The 19,508-nt window shown below is 33.3% G+C and overlaps 1 protein-coding gene across 1 annotated transcript in view; it reads right to left on the bottom strand.

Annotated features, from left to right (window-relative positions):
• Positions 1–8,849: 8,849 nt before the first annotated feature.
• Positions 8,850–19,508, bottom strand: part of LOC142318071 (trypsin-like) — a 78,611-nt gene continuing 67,952 nt past the window's right edge. The window contains exons 6-7 of the mRNA XM_075354593.1: positions 16,246–16,300; positions 8,850–9,060 (exon numbers count right to left, since the gene is read on the bottom strand). Of these exons, the coding sequence (XP_075210708.1) occupies positions 8,873–9,060; positions 16,246–16,300 (243 nt within the window). The 3' untranslated portion in view covers positions 8,850–8,872. The remainder of the gene's footprint in view (positions 9,061–16,245; positions 16,301–19,508) is intronic.

The following is a 19,508-nucleotide window of genomic DNA, read 5'->3' on the forward strand; positions in this document are numbered from 1 at the left end:
AGATTGTGGGTAATTGAAACCCAACCACAAAGAACACCGGTGTCCACGATCTAGTATTCAAATCCGTATAAATGTAACTGTCTTTAGTAGAACTTGATCGCTAGAACTCTCGACTTCCAAATAAGCTGATTTGGGAAGACTCATTCACCACTGAACCAACCCGGTGGGTTTCGGCAAATTATCCTAACCTAACCTAACTCTCATTCTAGTTAAATATTTAGAACAGAGCAAAGCTTTATTATTATGCTTAATGTGATACGAGGTATAAATTATAAATTTACAGTACACACTCTTTATTATCATTATGTTTTTATTAATATTTTTTAAAACTCTTAAAAATATTTTTGCAAGTTCTAAAAGATATTATTTCATGATATAAAATTGTACTCTAATGTAACTTATTTTCATGTGTTTTATTAATTTGGTTTTAATTTAAATTAAAAGCAAATAGTATTTTTATGAAAGTGCAATATTAATAATATTGCATTACTATTTAATAATAAGAATGCATATTTTAATGTGAATGCAGTCTGTCAGATCAAAGAGTTTTTTTATATTAATTATTTATAATAGATAAATCTAAAATTATGAAGTCAGCGTCTTCCTAAATTACGTAAGTATTTTTGTCAATTTTTGATTTTTTTTTTAACATAGTGCATCATAATTTAACCTTAAATGATTATAATATTTTAAGTTTTCTAAAGAAAATAAAAATTAAATATTTAGAGAATAATTTATTATATAGTTTTTTGTTTTAATTTATTACACATGTTTTCTTTAATAAAATGTAAGTTTTTGTACTTGTTTTGAAAATTTATGTATCTTGATTTGTAAATAATTTTGTATTTCACACATTTGTATTTTTAACATCTTATTTGTAGCAAGACAGAATCATTACACATATTAAAAAATTTGATAGTTATTCACCGATTGGAAATGAAAGCAAAAATTCCACAAAATTATGTTATTCTTGTTGGCCTTCTTATGACGTTTGATGAAATTTTACTTGGTATTATTTAGAACTATTGTGGTAGTGTTTCTCACATCAAATCTTCAGAGAAATTGAATTCAAGTAAGTATCAAATTTTTTACATAAGTGCCCAATACCTTTATAATACAGTAATTGCTATTATGCACTATTACTGTATCCCTTTATTAAGCAAATATTTAATGCTTTACTTTTATTTTAGCATTTTGACTACGGATATTCCACACACAGACTGATTCCAAATTCCACGGCGATCTTTCAGGAACTCATTCTAAATTTAAAAAAAATCTTATAAACATAGGTCAGAAAACGGTTCGTTAGCGCGTTTCGGGCTTGCGAAACATTTAGTCCTGCTTTCTACTCACTCTGTGAAATTAATCACTACTAAAATTCTTCGGGTACAAATTGAGGGATAAATTTAATGCTTCCTTCTGGCTTTTGATCGAAGAGATTGGATAAAAATGATCCTAGACCTCTATCACACTTAAGAAAAACGGGGTAAAACACGAAAATATTTTGTCGGAAAATATACTTTTTTTAGGTTTGGAATAAAATAATGTTAATTTACTAAGAAACAAATAAAAATTTCTACTTAACTAGAGAACGTAATTTTGAGAAAATTTATGTAAATAACGTCTAATAACGTCTGTAAAATTTTAGAAGTTCAACTTTGATTAGAAACAAAACACCCAAACTGGGTCGGAGAGTGATACTCAGAAAAATTTTCATCAGTGTTTGAACAATATAATGTAAATGAAAACAAATAGAAAACTTACCAATAACATAAAAAAATGAATAAAAATAGATTTTAAAAAAATAGTCACATATTTTTTGGTTTTTCTAAAAAATATTAAATATCAAAATGGTAGTTGATAAATCTACAAAGATTTCTTCCAAGCAGTTGCTCAATCTGGCAAATCCATGGTAGCCGGGCACGACTAATAGCATCATTATTATTTCTAATTGTAGCTCCAGCTTCTACGAGGTCTGTTCAGAAAATATCCGAACTTTATTTTTTTAGTCTTTATTATTAATTAAAAAAATGTTTGGTCCTTGCCCCATCAAAGCATTCCCCTCCCCATTTTACACATTTTTCCCAGCGGTGTTTCCACTTCCTGAAGCAGTCCTGGGTAGCGTCATTTGAAATGGCCTTTAAGATCTGTTACGAATTTGCTTTAATGTCATCAATATTCTCAAAATGGCGTCCTTTCGTCACTGATTATAATTTCAGAAATAAGAAAAAAATCGCAAGAACCCAGGTCTGGCGAGTAAGGAGACTGAAGGAGGACAGTCATCTGATTTTTGACACAAAACTGGCGAATTGACAAAGCTTAGTGTGCAGGCGCATTGTCGTGGTGAAGGAACCGTGAGTTGCCTCGCCACAACTTTGGTCTCTTCTTGCAGATTTTTCACGTAACCGTTGTAAAACGCCTTGATAATACGCAGGTCTCAATTTTTAACCTTGAGATAAGAATTCAAAATGCCCAATACTATTAAATTTGGAAAATACAGAGAGCATCACTTTGCCACGAGATCGAGACTGACGTGCTTTCTTGGGAGATCTTTTGCGAATCGATTGTGATGATTAAGCTTTTGCCTCAATGTCGTAGCCGTAAACCCAGCTTTCGTGTCTCCCGTTACGATGTTTTGTATGAACTCTTTCATCGTCATTTGCTTTTTCAAGAAGTTGTCGACATATGTCCACTCGATGTTCTTTCTGATGCTCGGTCATCAAACAAGGAGCAAACTTTGCTGCAACTCGATCCATGTTGAATTTTTCAGTCGAAATGTCATAGCATGATTCAATTGAGATGCTAACCTCTTCTGAAAATCGGCGATTTGCACACACCAGATCGTTGATTTTCTGAACGTGGGTGTCATCACCCAAAAGTCGAATGCCTTCCTGGTCGATGGTTATCTTCAATTGATTGATGACTACGTTTAAATCGTGAAAACCATTGCGTACAATCCAAAGTATCATCTTCGTAAGCTTTTTTTAAATTTGAAACGTTTCTTCGAAAGTTTTCCCAGTCTCACGCAAAATTTTATGTTGTACTGTTGCTCCCGAAAATCGGGCATTACAAAAATTGCTACTAATACTTAAATACGTTACACTCAAACAACAATGCACGAAAACTAAATGAGATATCAACAATCCAAGAACTTCTGGTTACAGAGAAGGTTATGCGGAATATAATGCTGCCAACCGCATGTCAATAAATATCTCCGTTGGCACGTAATTAAATATGTTCGGTTATTTTCTGAACAGACCTCGTGTTATACGATGTCTCAATTCTTCTTGTGTGAAAATACCAGCGGAATCCGAGCGGTATTTCAAAGTAAGAAGTCCGCTGACGTGATCGGCAGATTGAGGTGGCTGGTCCGTGTCGATCATACTTACTAAATGTATTATTTAAATGATTCATTACATCATGACAGTAATGAGCAGGTGCGCCATCATTGAAGAACTATTTGCAAGTGGAATATTTTCGAAGAATTCTATCACATTTGTTTGCAAAAAATGCAAGTACCGCTCTCTTGAACCTTGGCGGTAGGAATAAAGGACCTATGGGAGTATCATCAAGAAGACCACACCACACATTAAACGAAAACGTTTGGTGGAAATGACTTGTAGCAGTCTCATGAGGATTTCTTCTGTCCAAGCGTGAGTGTTTCGATGAGTAACACCATTTTGTTAAAAACAGGATTCATCAGAAATCAGAATATTACTTAGGAAATCGGGATTATGTTTCCATTTTCTAATTAACCAACGACGTAATTTGATGAAATTTTGTTGTTTATCAGAATCAAATGGTAATAACTCTTGTACACTTGTTGTGTGGAATGGGTATAATGTTGCTCTCGTAACGTTCGCCACACACATAACGAAACATGAAACATATGTGACAATCTTCTGGTGGTTGAGGTGGAAGATAATTATACCGCAGTCAATGTTGCTTCTTCAGCGTTGGCATTTTTCACAAAACGTTCACGACCAGCATCGAATTTTTGTCGCTTTAGCATACCTGTATCCCGAACTCGCCCTCCAAAGCCTCAAATGTTTTACGTTCTGGTACTCTTCGATCTCCATAATTTTTCCAGTATAAACGCACAGCAGGCAAATCCATTTTTATTTACTTTACCATAAATTAACAATTGTCAGTCAACTCTCCAAGTGAAAACAGATTTGTGGTGTTACCCACTGTGAATGAATGATAGAACAATAACAGCACAAACACCGCTAAAATGAATATTCAAATGCTAGACAGTAAACTAAATTGTTGATCAGTTGTTATCGCCAACCTATGAAAAAATAAAGATTTTTAATAAGTTTTAGAATTTGTCTTTTAAATTTATTTTTATAATTTTTGGAATTGTATATAAATTGTTTTGTTTTAAATCGTATCTCTTTTCCAATCCAGTTTGTATATTTTGTTTCTAATTAAAGTATTTTGATTGTATTTAAAAGTATTTTGGTTGTATTTTTTTTCTAATTTTTGTTTTTTGTTTTTAATTAATGTTGAACTTCTCAAATTTGTGTTAAATTTTAATAGACATTATTTATATAAATTTTCTCAAAATTACGTTCTCTACAAAGTTAAGTAGACATTTTTATTTGTTTCTTTGTAAATCAACAGTTATTTTTTTCCAAACCTAAAAAAGTATATTTTCCGACAAAAAAGTTAGTGTTTTACCCCGTTTTTCCTAAAACCTAAGTGAGATAGTGGTCTGGGACCACTTATATTCAATCTCTTAGATCAAAAGCCAGAATGAAGCACTAAATTTATTCCTCGATTTGTACCCGAAGAATTTTAGTAGGGGGTATATGGGTTGCCAGAGGGATAGCACCTTTCCTATGCATGCCGACCACATCTGAAGATGGTCATGCAAGACTGGTTCCCACGTGCAGCCGACTCTCACTTTAGGCTCCAAGAAGGCTAAAGGATTGTAGTTGGCCACACCCTGGTAAACCATGTTGATCCATGGGCTAAACATAAAATAATGACATAAATAGTGAGGGTCTCCAGTGATTGCTATTTGCTCACTGGTAAGGCAGTGTCTGTTCTTCAGGATAGGGGTGGCTGCGGTTGGTATCTGTTCCTATGTTAGGGGTGGCCTATTAATATGGTTGGGCAACCATACGTCTAGGTTGAAAACAACAGGAAACTACCACCTTATATTATTCCCCAGGAACACATATGATTCAATGTTAAAGAATCTGGAGTTAAAGCTTCTCCTCAATTGGTTCGCCAGGAGGGGAAAACGTCGAGGTCATGTGCAGATAAAATTAGAATTGGAACTTAGAATGTTTTGATATTACTTAAAGCAGGAAAGCTAGAGAATGCAAAAAGAGAAATGGAAAAGAATAGGTTGGATGTGCTGGGTTTGAGTGAGGTGAGGTGGGAAGGAAGGGGGTAGTTACAGAGTGGAGGGTATAAAATTTTTCATTCAGGCGGAGAAAGAAGTGGTGAATATGGAGTGGGAATTTTGTTGAGCCCACAGATGAGAGACAGTGTAGAAAGAGTAAGGTATGTTGATGAAAGAATATTGTTGTTGAGACTGAAGGGCAAAGAGCAAGATCTAGTGATAATACAAATGTATAAGCCAACATCAGGATAAGGAGATTGAAGAATGCTATAATAAGATTCAGAAACTGATAGATGGGAAAAGGAGAGGAGCTTGCATTATAGTGATGGGAGATTGGAATGTGGTGCTAGGGGAAGGATCAGAAGGAAATGGTATGGGAGACTTTGGGTTAGGTATAAGAAATGCAAGAGGGACAAGATTGGTGGATTTCTGTAAGGAGAACTCTTTGGTAATTGGTAATGCGCTATTCCAAGCCCACAAGAAATACCGATACACATGGACATCAAGAATAAATGGAGAGAGGTACCAGATAGATTACTTTATGATAGAAAACAGGTATAGAAATTGTTTAAAAAATTCAAAAGCGTATCCAGGCACGGTTATAGATTTGGACCATAATCTTGTGGTGGGAGAGTTATGGATGAGGATGAAGAGAGTGAACAAAGGAAAAAGTGTAGAGAGATTAAATAGGGAGGTGCTGAAAAATGGAGACAAAGGGGAAAGGCTAACGGAGAATTATCTGGTAAATAGAGAGAAAAGGAAACTGGGCACAGATCCAAACATGAGATGAATATATATGAAGGAGGATCTAATAAATGCCTCAAAGATGCTGGAGGTAAAAATCAGACTAGGGGGATAAAGAAAGAATGGGTTATAGAGGTGATGCTGGATAAAATGGAAAAAGGAAGAAAGTGGAAGAATGTCAGAACAGAAGAGGGTAAGAAGATGTAAACTAAATAATGAATTAAGAAGAGAGACAGAAAAAGCACTGCAAACATGGTTGATGTAGAGGTGTGAAGATATTCAGAAATTGGAGAGTGTAGGGAAGTTTGAAAAGAGATGTATAGATTAGTTATGGAACTGGTATTTAGAAAGGGAAAAAGTAAAACTAGAGTGGAAATAGCGATAGAAGACGGGGAGGTGGTTGATGGGAAGAACGAGCTTCTAGGTAGATGGAAACGATATGTGGAAGGACTTTACGAAGTAGATAAAAGACCAGAAATCCTAGGAAATGAAGATAAATCAGAAGTGTGTGAAGAGGAGAAAGGTTGTTACATTATGGAGAGAGAGGTAGAAAATGCCTAAAAGAAAATGAAGAATAGAAAAGCATGCGGAGTCAATGAAGTACCAGCTGAGCTGGAAAGTTTTAGGGGAAAGAGGAATTAGAGATATCACAAGCCTGTGTAATTTGATATATGAGAATGGTGATTGGCCAGAAGATTTTGTGAGTACTATTATGGTCTCAATTGAAAAGAAGAAGAAAACATTGAAATGTGAGGAATATAGGACCATTAGCCTTGCAGCTAAGATACTACTAAGAGTGCTGAATGGGAGACTGTATGAAAGACTAGAGAGATCAATCAGAGAAGAGCAGTTTGGGTTTAGAAGGGGGAAGGGAACAAGGGATGCAGTAGGGTTAATAAGAGTGATCGGAGAAAGATATATTGAAAAGCAGAGAGATTTATGTGTAGTCTTCATAGATCTGGAGAAGGCATTTAACAGGGTGGAATGGGATAAATTGCTGAGAATCTTAAAGGAAAAAGAATTCGATTGGAGGGAAAGGAGATTAATAAGAAATCTGTACTTGTCACAGAAGGTAAAAATAAAGATTGGGAATGAGTTATCATAGGAAAGCAGACTTGGCAGAGGGGTGTGGTAGGGATGTTTCATGTCATCGACTCTGTTCAACTGTTACTTACTAGCGATAACTGAAAAGAGTCTAACTGGTAATAAGGGTGTAAATATTGGAGGAAGGAGGATAGAGTGTGTTAGGTTCGCTGAAAACATGGCAGTGTTGACAAAAAGTGAGAACATGGATGAATAAAATGTTGAAAAGAATAAATCAAACTTGTGAGGAGTATGGGACAAAGAAGGCAAAAAGCATGATAATTAGAAAATCAACCTAAAGGACAACTATTAGGATTGGGTGAAATAAAGTTGAGCAAGTGGCATCCTTCAAGTACCTGGGGTGCATCATTAAGGAAGATATGAAGTGTGGTCAGGAAGTTAAAGTATGAATTTCTAGGGCAAGGGTAGCAATCAGCAAAATGAGGAGAGTGCTATGTAGCAAACTAGATCTGTGACTAAGAAAAAAAACTTGCGAATTGTTTTGTGTGGAGTGTGACCCTTTATGGGGCAGAGATATGGGCTATTAGGAAGGGAGAGGAGAGAAGATTGGAGGCCTTTGAAATGTGGGTTTGGAGGATGTAAAAGATCAGCTGGATGGGGAGAGTTCAGAATGAGGAGGTGCTTCATAGAGTGGCAGAAGAGAGGGCTATTATTGAAACAATAAAAAGAAAAAAATGCAGTTGATTTGGGGCTAAGACATGACTGCCTTTTGGTGATGGCATTGGAAGGATTTGTAACAGGGAGAAAAGCAAGAGGTCAAAGACGAATGAAAATATTAAGTAATATAAAATGGAAAGGTAGTTACTATAAAATGAAATGGATGGCACAGAATTGAGCAGAATGGAGAGCAGCCATGTGAAAACCTGCCTTTGGGCAGAACACTTATTATTATTTTAATTTTAATAGTATTTAATTTCACAGAGGGAGTAGAAAGCAGAACATTTCGTGACCCCGAAAGTTGCTTATGAACCGTTTTCTGACTTATGTTTATATGAACTTTTTTCTTTTTTTTTGGCTATAAAATGATTTCCCAAGAGATTGCCATGCAATTTTGAATTATTCTATATTTATTCAAAGAAGGATTAGAGGAAATCAGACATAATCTGTGATGGATAAGTGACGACAAGTGGAATATGCTAAGCCTTTACTGGGATTTGAACTCTGAGCAGGTGCTATGAAAGCAGAATGCTAATCAGTACATCAAGTGAACTCCATCTTACATTTCACAATTCAAACAGTGTTGAGGAGTTGCAACAGTTGTTGCAGCTCCTAGGCTTGCTTAACTAATTAAAAAAAATTGATTTGAATGCATGTATTTTTAAAGGACCATCTTTGATAATGAATGCTTTACTCAGTCCCACAGCTAACTATAACTTCATTTTAAAGATTTATAGGTAAGTATCACCTACACTTTTCATTACTTTTTAAATATTAAATATTATCTGTTTATTTAGATTAACTTTTTTAATAATTTTACATAATTGCCAAAATTTTTGTTTGAAAACAATTTTCTAAAGTTTACGTAGGTACTAACCTTATTAAATAAAAAAATAAATAAATAAATAAACAGAGATGTACTTTTATTGAATTTTCTTTCTGAAGATATCTCAGCCTTGAAATTTCAGTGATATTTAATACAATAAATTTATTGTGTATATTTAAACAAATTTATTCTGTGTATTCATCTAACTCTTCATCAGGACTTCCTTCACCAGATTTATGTGATATCTCATTGAAAACCTGACAATAGCAAGCATCTTGGGTGCTGTGTCTAATCCAAGTGATGTATCTATTTACTCTTGTATACACACCAGGATGATTAGCGAGAGCACATCCCTCTCCCCATGAAACTACACCTAAAATTTAAAGAAAAATATTATATTTTATTTCTTTTAAATAATGGAATAGAAACTATACTGTGGTCGTAAATAAAATTTGTTGAATGAAACAGATAAATGAACAGGTAAATACTGATATAAGTATCAGAAATTTAATATAGAATGAAATAAATCGTAATTGAATTAATTGTTAATTGTTAAGCATTGAAATTACACTTAAATTTTTATTTATCGCTTAACAACTTTATATTTGTCTTGGTTCTAGACATAATTTATATACCAAAATTGAATTAATTATTGATTTATTTACCATATCATGATGGATTTCTAAAATTACAGTGCTACTAAGTACTTACTAACTTACTTAAGTGCTTAAGCTACTAAGATTGTGTCAGCTACTAAGATTCTACTTATGATTAAATAAACAGTAAGTCATCAAGGATGCTGCTTTCATTCCTCGACAGATTTCTAATTTAACCCTGTGTTAAAATATTTCTGTGTTGTGTATTTTTTTTATAAAAAAAATCTCATAAAACAGTTCAGAAATCTCATTGTCATCATTTTGGGCTATTAAAAAACTTTCTTTCTATATCTGTCATGTAGAGTTACAAGCTAATCCTTTTCTAATACTATATTTTTTACGATTTGTGGAAAAATAATTCTAGAAAGTTTACGTGTCAACAAGAGTTGTAACTATAAAACATTAAAAACATTTTTTAAGAGCAGTGATGTAATTAAAAATCTTTGAATGTTTTTATTTTGAAGTAAATAAATACCGGAGTATAAAAGTATTCATCAAAATTTTTTTGAATGTAATGGCAAAGAAATAAAAATAAAAGGTAAATATGAATCCTCATGAGATTTATGGTACATTTATCTTCTCAAAAACCACAGAAGGTATGTAATACACCTAAATAGATTGAATTAAAATACTAAATAAAATATTTATTTAAGAATAATTGACCTAGAAAAACTAATGTTCTAATCATTAATGAACAATTAAATTATTAAATAAGTATAAGAAAAATGATATATATAAATAATAAGTATGTGTAATATGTATAATAAATAATAATAATAATAATACTAAGTAATTTATTTATTTGGAGAAATTTAATGATTACAGGCTAAAGGAGATGAAAAAAGAAACTCAAAGAAATATATATTATTCTGAGTTGTTTTTTGAGAAAGCAAGAAAGTAAGAAATGTTTACCAAAAGAAACTATTATTACTATTAATTAAATTATCAATAATAAGGCTAAGAGAAAATCTGTTAATTAGTTGATTATGCATTACCAGTCTACTTTGAGTAGTTCTTAGTCATATGAAGTATAAAGGAAGTCATTCAAGTGGCGCATAGGAGAAGAGCCAGAAATTATGTATTGAGATTTATTATGATTGAGATTGGGTAGCGAAAGATATTTATTTTGTAATAATATGAATATTACTTGTGACAGAAAGGGAAATATATGAGTTGTAAAGTACAAAAACAAACTTACATAATAGACAGATATGAACTAAAGTATGAAATTACAATAGACAGGTCATATTACAAGATAATATGATTATAAAAAAACAAACAGTGATTGAATTTGGATCAATATAAAAGAATCAGAGATAACACATTCAGTGTCTAGTATATCTCTTCTAATCTCTTATATTCAACTTGAAGAAAAGGGTTAAAATTAAAAGTGAAAAATAAAGAAAAAAGAGGGCAGTGGCAAAACTCTTTATCCAAGTGGATTGAAATTAATGATTGATATTAATTATGATTGTCTTCATTGTTATTATTGTTAATAATAATAATGCCCCACGTCCGGAACATAACGTTCAGGGTGGAAACAGCTTATATGCACTATTCATAATGCTGGCTAACGGGCTCAAAGTTTTCCTCGGAGATTAAAGTTCGGCCTAATTCCACCTACAGTCCGTAACACAAGGACTAGATTTTCGGTTACCTGCAGATATGAAAAACTGTAATGATTAAGGATATGGATTCACACCATTTTTAGAGCTGGCGATGTGGTGGCCAGGGTCGAAGTGATTGCAGGTTTAACGGAGGCCCTTCCACTGTCCATATGCCACCCGCGATGGCTACCATGTAGTTAAGGTGCCTATGTATGTCGGCGCATGGGAGCCCTGATAACTTCGGTGTGTAGGGGCCTGGAGTCAGTGCAGAGACTCCGCTGTCTGCCAAGACATATGTCGGTTCCACCGGAGTACCGGACCGGACCACCATGGCTGGTAGTTCTGGAGTGGAGGTGTACCCCGGCGGCTAGCCTTGCTACAGAAGGGATAAAATATCATGCAACTTGAAAAAACATCAAACGTGGTAGAGGATTAACGGAAACTGTCTCGTTTAAAACTAGCCATTTCACCTGAGGCAAAACGGAGAAAGAGTGCTGATTCAAAATGGCTAGAAAATGATGCAAAGAGTTTTTTTTCAAGAGTAATATGCCAAAACCAAATTATTGGTAATTACGAAAGATGATGCAAATTTTCTAGGATAAGCCCTTTTTTTATTGCTCGAGAAATAATTAAATGTGCTGGAGTCCCAGTTAAAGAAATCAGAAAAACTTATAATGGATTTCAGGTGGAGATTATTAATGATGCACAGTCACAGAAGATCCTAGGGCTGAAGAATATTGGCGATTTTGCTGTGCATGTCGATCCGCATAGCACACTTAATACATAAAAAGGTGTTGTGGTTTGTCAGGATCTTCTGAACTGCACAGACCAGGAAATAGTCGAGGAATTACACCAACGCTTGGTACATGATTTAGACCCAATTTGTATATGCCTGCAAGAAACACATTTCTGCCGAAATGAAAATTTCCAATTAAGAACATAAAAATATAGGGATCAATCGCCAAATAAAAGAGTTAGAGTTGGAGTAACCATATTAACATCGACTAAAGCTACTATTGAAGCCGTTGATCTAAACACAAATCTAAAAGCCGTTGCAATCAGAATGAAATGCCCGCTTCAGATCACTATCTGCAGCATATACTTGCCCAGTTTTGATTACAAAGAGGATGACATAGCACGATTAATTTCTCAGCTTCCCCCATCCAAACTACAGGTGGATGACTTCAATGAAGAATTCCCTTTCGAAGTCGGATCGAGTAGATTCCCGTGGAAGAGAATTGGAAAAGTTCCTGCTGAATTCTGATTTCATTATCTTAAATGATGGTTCAGGAACCTTTTTCAATGGGAGAGATGGATCGACGTCCTGTATAGATTTAGCAAGTGGATCGATAGCACTGAGGTAGACTTTCCATGTTTTAGAGGATTTACATAGTTGCCAACGGCCATACCACGTTGAATACACCGCTTCTCGTCTGTTCACCGCAGGTAAGCAACGTCGGACGCGGTTAGTACTTGGATGGGTGAAAGAAAGAGGATTTATATAGAAGAGATCATTTTACTGTGTAAATTGTAACTGACATTACAAGAAAAATATATCCATCTCCAAAAGATGGCGTTTGATAAGGCAAATTGGACGAGCTTTACATCTAGGACGATACTCCCTGAAACTACTGGAGTTATCGAAGCCGATTTCGACGGTATAACTAATGCCATCCATACTTGACTCGGCATCAAGATATATTCCCAAAACATCCTTGAAACTCAAGAAACGTCCCGTTCCGTGGCGAAACGATGAAATAAGTAAAGATATTAAAATAAAGAAAAAAGCGTATAACGCCTTTAAGAAACGTCCGAACCTAGAAAATCTAATTGCCTTTAAAAATACAGGGCGCATGCAAAAAGACTTATGATAGACTCTACAAAACGATCCTGGCAGCGATACGTGTCATCCACTGACAGAAACACAATTGCATCAGACGTTTGGAAGAAAGTGAAGGCGATTTTCGGGCGTACAAACTTTGCTCCCATAACTTGCCATCAGGGTGAAGATGACGTTCAAGATACTTCCAATGAAATTGCAAAGCTACTAGCTAATAATTTCGAAGAAGCCAGCAAGATGACTATCTACGATAAATATTTTAGAATATATAAAACAGAACTTGAGGGTCTACTAAATTTCACAATTGAAATAAATTATTCATATAATGTATCTTTTAAAATAGAAGAACTTTTGAAAGCGTTGGAGAATGCCGGTAACACAGCTGCTGGTCGGATGAAATTCATTTTAACATGATCAGGCAGCTGAATACCACTGCAAAACGTAGATTATTAAAACTATATAATCAGATATGGCTGGATGGAATGTACCCGCAGCAGTGGAAAAATCATATATTGTTCCAGTGCCAAAGAAAGATAAAAATTTGACAGATCCCAATAGTTATTATACTATTTTTTTTGACGTGCGCTATGGGAAAAATATTTGAAAAATGATAAATAATCGAATCATTTGAATTTTAGGAAAAGAAAATCTTTTATCCTCACATTAAGCAGGAATTCCACAATACCACTCTGCTACTGATTAAATGATCGACTTAGAAGACATGTTACGTAAGAGATTTATCACAAGAAAACATTGTGTCGGAGTCTTTTTTGATCTGCAGAAAGCATTCGATATGACCTGGTGACGTGGAATAATGCTTTAAATACATGAATGGGGCATTCGTGGCAATCTGCCAGTTTTACTTACCAACTATATGAACGACCGTACTTTCCAAGTATGCGTCAATAACGAATATTCATCAGAAAAAATATTGGAAAATGGCACACCACAAGGCTCGCCGTTGAGGAGCGGTACCTTGTTTACGATCGTCATCAATAAACTAATGTTAGCTATTCCAGTAGAAATCAGCAAAAGCGTCTATGTTGATGATTTTACAATTGTGTATGCCAACAACAAGACAGCTATTGTAAAGTACAAATTACAACCAGCGATTAACGTTCTTAATATTTTATTAGTTAAAAAATTATGATTACTAAAACTGATGATTGGTATAAAAATAATCACTTAACATCGTCATTAACGATGTAAATTAGGATTATGTTTTCTACTTAATGCAATTAAGTCTTTTTCATTAAATTTCGAAAAGTGTTATTTCGAAATAATTATTTTATAAAAAAAAAATAAATTAAATATAGTTATTAAAATTTTAATAAAATAAATAAAAATCATCAGAGGAGGTCATAAGAAACGAAACATTCATGGGATATTTTGAGTCAGAGCATGAAATTTTGAAAGCTTTTTAAAGTTGTAGGCTAGTTAATTTAATGAATGGTTTAAGAGCTAATGTCCACTAAAATAATATAAGAATTAAAAAGAATTGATAGAGAATTAATATATATATATTTTTTTTTTTTCGTAATTTGAAATCAGAAATAATTGGATGGGGAGAGATTCCTGATCGCGTTGATATCATACAGTTTTTTATATATCGCTGGAAAAATTATCTAACTTGAAGATAAAGTTTAAATATCCCAAAGATTTGTTTTTGTAAATTAACGTGCTTAAGAAACATCAAAAAGCACCGCTAAATTCGGCTCAAATTTTTATTATTACAAAATTTTACTGGCAATCAAGAAACACATATGAAAAAGAAGGTGTTGGATTTATAGAGCTTTTAATTTTGAATTAATGGGGACCCCTTTGGAGAGCAATGAAGAGTGTACATCTAGATAATATGTTATTTAAATCATTTTAGAAGGTAGAAAACATTTTAAAAGTAAACGTTTGAATATTTAAATTTTTGTTAGTCGAGGAGGCGAGTTAAATGAATTGTTTAGGGAAAAGAAGGCATGAAACTCTTCTTTCAATTATATGATGCTTAATCTTTGTGTTTGGAGGTAGAATATTTTTTCATAGAGAGCAGTTCAGATATTGTAATACTTCAAATTTTTAGTAATTTCGGGTGCTCGGAGAGTAGAGACCAGCAAGAGATTTGAACTTCTAAAGGTCATTCTAAAGAAAAAAAAATTAAATTTAAATTCAAATAAAATTTAAATTTTAAATGTAATTCTTTTCTAAAGAAAGAATGGATTTTGAAAAATAATCTGAATATTTCCATATTTTAATATTTTACGGGAAGAAATCGGTAGATCCGAGATGGTTAAGGGAATTAAAAATCTTTTCAACTCGTACTCTTCTGATCATGTGAATTAAAAATTTCAAATTTTATGGATGTGTGATAAAAGGTTTTCTCAGAATCAAACTTTATTTCTTATCTATATTTTATTATCACGAAGGGTCATCAAAGGGTATAAGAGGCGAAATTTTAGCGGATGGTTAATTTCTAATTAGCCTATAACATTCTACAAGGAGTAATTTTTGAAAAAAAAGTGTAGGGAAATTTTCATCGGTGTAATATTTCTTGGGATTACTCCGGATAAACAAACAAACCTTTGTGTTTATGTAATAGCATATAGATTAAAATTACATGATCAGTTATAAAATCAAGTCGTTATTTCAGAAAATCCAATAGCTAAGTACCTAAACTTCCACATGTGTTTGATTTTTATGTCGTTCCATTTTATAAAAAAGCTAACGTCCGTTAAAACGAAAATAAAATAAAATTTACATATTTCTTTAGTAAATTATATAAGGAGTCCGCTTTGATGTAATTAGCTAAAAAATGAGTTAGTACTAAACAAAACTTAACCTATGAATACAAAATTTAATCTGCAGAACTTTAATATAACATGTGTTTTATATGTTTAGAAAGCAAAAAAACGTAGGAAGGGAAAAAAACAGAAATAGATTACGTAAACTGAGAAGAAAGGGACGTAAAATAAGAGGGATTGAGACGTAAAACAGATGAGGGATTTTTCATTACTAACATTAGTTTATTTTACTTAATTCTTATTAAGTTGAATTTTGCTAATAACACGAACGCAAAATCAATAACGTATTGACAATAATAATTATTTTGTTATTTACAAAATTTATTGAAGACGAAATAATTAAAAAGATTATTTCGATTTTCTTACGGGATGTGTCCGAAAATATAAATTAAAATTTAAAGATATTGAAAATAAATGAAAAAGTGGTAATGCAGTCAAAAAAAGCACTAAAAACAACACATTAAATACAGTACGGTTCATAGGTTTGGAACTGATCAAGAAGGTGTTGATTTACGATGGAAGATTATATGAATAAATGACGGTACCAAGCTGAAAAAAAAAAACTGTAACATAATTCCGAAAGCATTTTTTTCAACAAAAAATATAATTAAGTTAATAGTTTTAAAGTAGTTATTTTAGTAAAATTATCTTATTTTTACTGACCTACAATATCATATCGTGTTCCATTGACAACATGTAGAGGTCCACCACTGTCACCCTGTGGAAAGAAAATGTTTATTTTCCTTTAAAAAAATAAATTATTAGTGTTTGTAAAGCAGAACAGCCCATCATTTAAGATTTTTGGTCGATAACCTTGATCTTGAAATTTAACCGATTGTCTACAAATTATCTTAATTAATTACTTAAAATTCATCTATACGTCTACGCTTTTCTGTTATCTTCAATCAGTTTGAGTTTACAAAAAAATGTAATAAAAGTAACTCCGAAGAGATTTTGAAAACATTCACCGGAAAGCGGGGATATAACATTCTTTTATTTTGTACTATTGTTTTACACATTTCATCAGACATAGATTCTTATAAACAGATGGAATCTTTTTATGAAAAAATATTTTATCCGATTAGTAACATTAGGTGCAAAGTTACAAAACTTTAAGGTTGATTTTTATTTTTTAATCAATTTATCTATTATCAAAAAGATGATAAAAAATGCTGCATCTTGTTTAGGATTCTTCCTTCTACTACTTAAAGAGTAATTATATAAAACTAATCAAAATATCTAAATTCATCGTATCATTTTAGTGGTGTAGTATACATTTTTGGTAGTATTTTAATCTCTTATATTAACAAATAATATTCTTTTCATTTTCTGGTGCATTGACAACGTCGTCTACATATTTAATAATTTATTTTAAATGAAACGTAAAAGAGCTGAAATATACGAAACCGTATATGGAGTATTATTGTTATTATTATTATACACTAGTAAAAGTGACTTTAATAAATCTTTTCCTTTAAAAATAAAAATTGTTTCACAAAAAAAAAATTGCAGGGATGTGTGCTTGTTGGAAATTATATAGACCAAATTTAATTAAATTGTTATGTAGAAAATGGTTACTGGTGTACTTATTTTTAAAAGTGACGGATGACTAATGAAATATTAAATTGTTGTAAAAAAAGGAAAAAATAGATTCAAAGAATTTTCGGTGTCTTATCACTGAATTATGTATTCTTTGTCTAAAGAAATGTCTATTGAATGGTAGTAAAAAGAAGTCCTACTGAAAAGTGGAAACTTAAGTTTAATTAATTGATTTTATTAATAATGTACGTAAAAGAGTGAGTGTTATATATATTTATTTTTTTTGAACTTGTATGTTATTCTAATAGAACTGGGCTAATTCCGCAACAGGAATTCATTGTAGATATCAGATCTACGTATTTATCAGTTACCGGACAATAATAAATAAACAGGAGAGCGATTGGTATTTTTTTGAAATTTTCATATTATGTTATGTATTCCTTGTTAAATATAAATGTCGATAACAAATTCTATTGTAATAAAAATTGTGTTGTTATAAAGCAGTGCGAACAGAAAACCCAGTCACTCTGTACTGGATTTAATAATCTAGTTATATTGAATTAATAAGTTAAATTTAAATTAGTTCAAAAGGAAACAATGTGTTTTTACTGATTGTGAAAGGCTCAGTCAGTGCCAAAAATTATATTACTCTATTAGAAATATCATCAGCATTATCTCCGGGGATCCCAGACATCACTGAACGATGAATGCCGCGATGAGTCAATTCCAGTATGTTTCTGTACTTTTTATATTTAAAAAGTTTTTTTTTTGTAATTTCGAGGGAGGAAACGCTGAAAAAATAAGTTTATCGAAAACCGATGTAGTTAAATATTTAATAATTTACTGAGAAATGGATCATGCTGTATAGTAGTACGAGAAGTCTGAGAGAAAGGATTTAAGATGGAGTAAACAATGAAATAGTAAATGCGTACCTCTGAGAAAAACTGGAAATGGTGAACTGAGAACTTTCTCTCACCTTCTCTCTTCTTCATCGTCTGTCTATGAAAGATATCAAGCCGTTCCTTTGAAACGGAAAATTTTATGAAAATTCTTTATAAATTAGTCATTCCGCCTGGTAGGTTAAACTTTATATTTTGCAGGCCCATGCAGAGGGGTGGAGCTAGGCTGGTGCAACTGGTTCACTGCACCGAGGCCCCCGAAGTCAGCGGCTCCGAATGAGGACACCCAATAAAGATAGGGTTCCTGTTCAAAAAGATTTTGAAGATATCCCGTTGTAAAAAGGTCGTGTGTAAAATTACACCTCAACCGAATATTTAATTAAGGTTATTCCTTATTATTGCTGCAGTTGCATGTGAGAGAATTATTCCGAAAAAAACTAAGAATATATTGGTGGGGTCAGTGGTTGAGCGTCCGCCGCATCGACTGTATGTTTACGCACTCAGAAGTCAGCTGATCTTGTTGCCCGACCACGATGCGCAGGCGCTGCTGCCGGCTCTGGCTTCCACGCCTACCACCTCATAGAGGCGCTACTCTGTTCAAGTCCGTACAAGTCTGTCAGTAGTGTCAGTTAATATTTGTTAATGCTGAAGCACATGAAATGAACTGTAACTTGTTATTTGTGAATTGTTTATTGACAGTAACTGATTTTTATATTTTTGGAATGAAGCATACATATCAAAGTGGTTTTAAAAAAGGCAAGAAAAGAAGAACTGAGGTTATACGAGAATTTTTCTAAGTCGAATAGACGAGGATCAACAGGACTGCTACGTTTCTACCAGAAGACGTACACAACGACTTGGAATTTTTCGCTATTTTAAGTACACTACTGAAATTTACATGAGGATTTACTAGGGGATTCCTTTTTCCATTATAACTCCCTTCGATCCCCCCCTGGGATCTTTGCGTCCCGGGTCCTTCCGAACTCCCTGACCCTCTTCCTGCCCCTTAATGTTTATGAATCCTTTTTTCGAGGAGACATTTTTGGACCCCCCAAAAGATTTTTTGGACTCCCGTCCCCAATATTTTTATCAATTTTTTGGGGTTATACAAATTACCTACCCCTAAAAAACCCTACCCCCTTTTTAAAACCCCAAACTTCGGGTCGTAGGGTGTCAAATTATTCGGAATTAGGTGAGTAATACAGGAAAAATTATTGGTTTTGACATTGGTTGATTCCCATGGAGGAGGGGAAATACAGTACTTCCGGGGCCCCTGGTGCTCCGCAAAGGAAGGTGACCGAAGTGAAAGGCAAGACACGTATAAGGAAAGTGTTGTCAGAAGAAGAGTTCGTTGAGGAGCTAAAGGAGCTCATAAACCGACTAGGACTAGCAATTTTGACCCTAAAACAACATTACGGTTCGGGATTGGCGAAGTACGTTTATGAACACGAGAAAGAGCTGACCGGAATGTGCAGTGGCTTAAAACAG

Source organism: Lycorma delicatula, chromosome 1, assembly GCF_047948215.1.
Source record: "Lycorma delicatula isolate Av1 chromosome 1, ASM4794821v1, whole genome shotgun sequence".
NCBI lineage: Eukaryota > Metazoa > Arthropoda > Insecta > Hemiptera > Fulgoridae > Lycorma > Lycorma delicatula.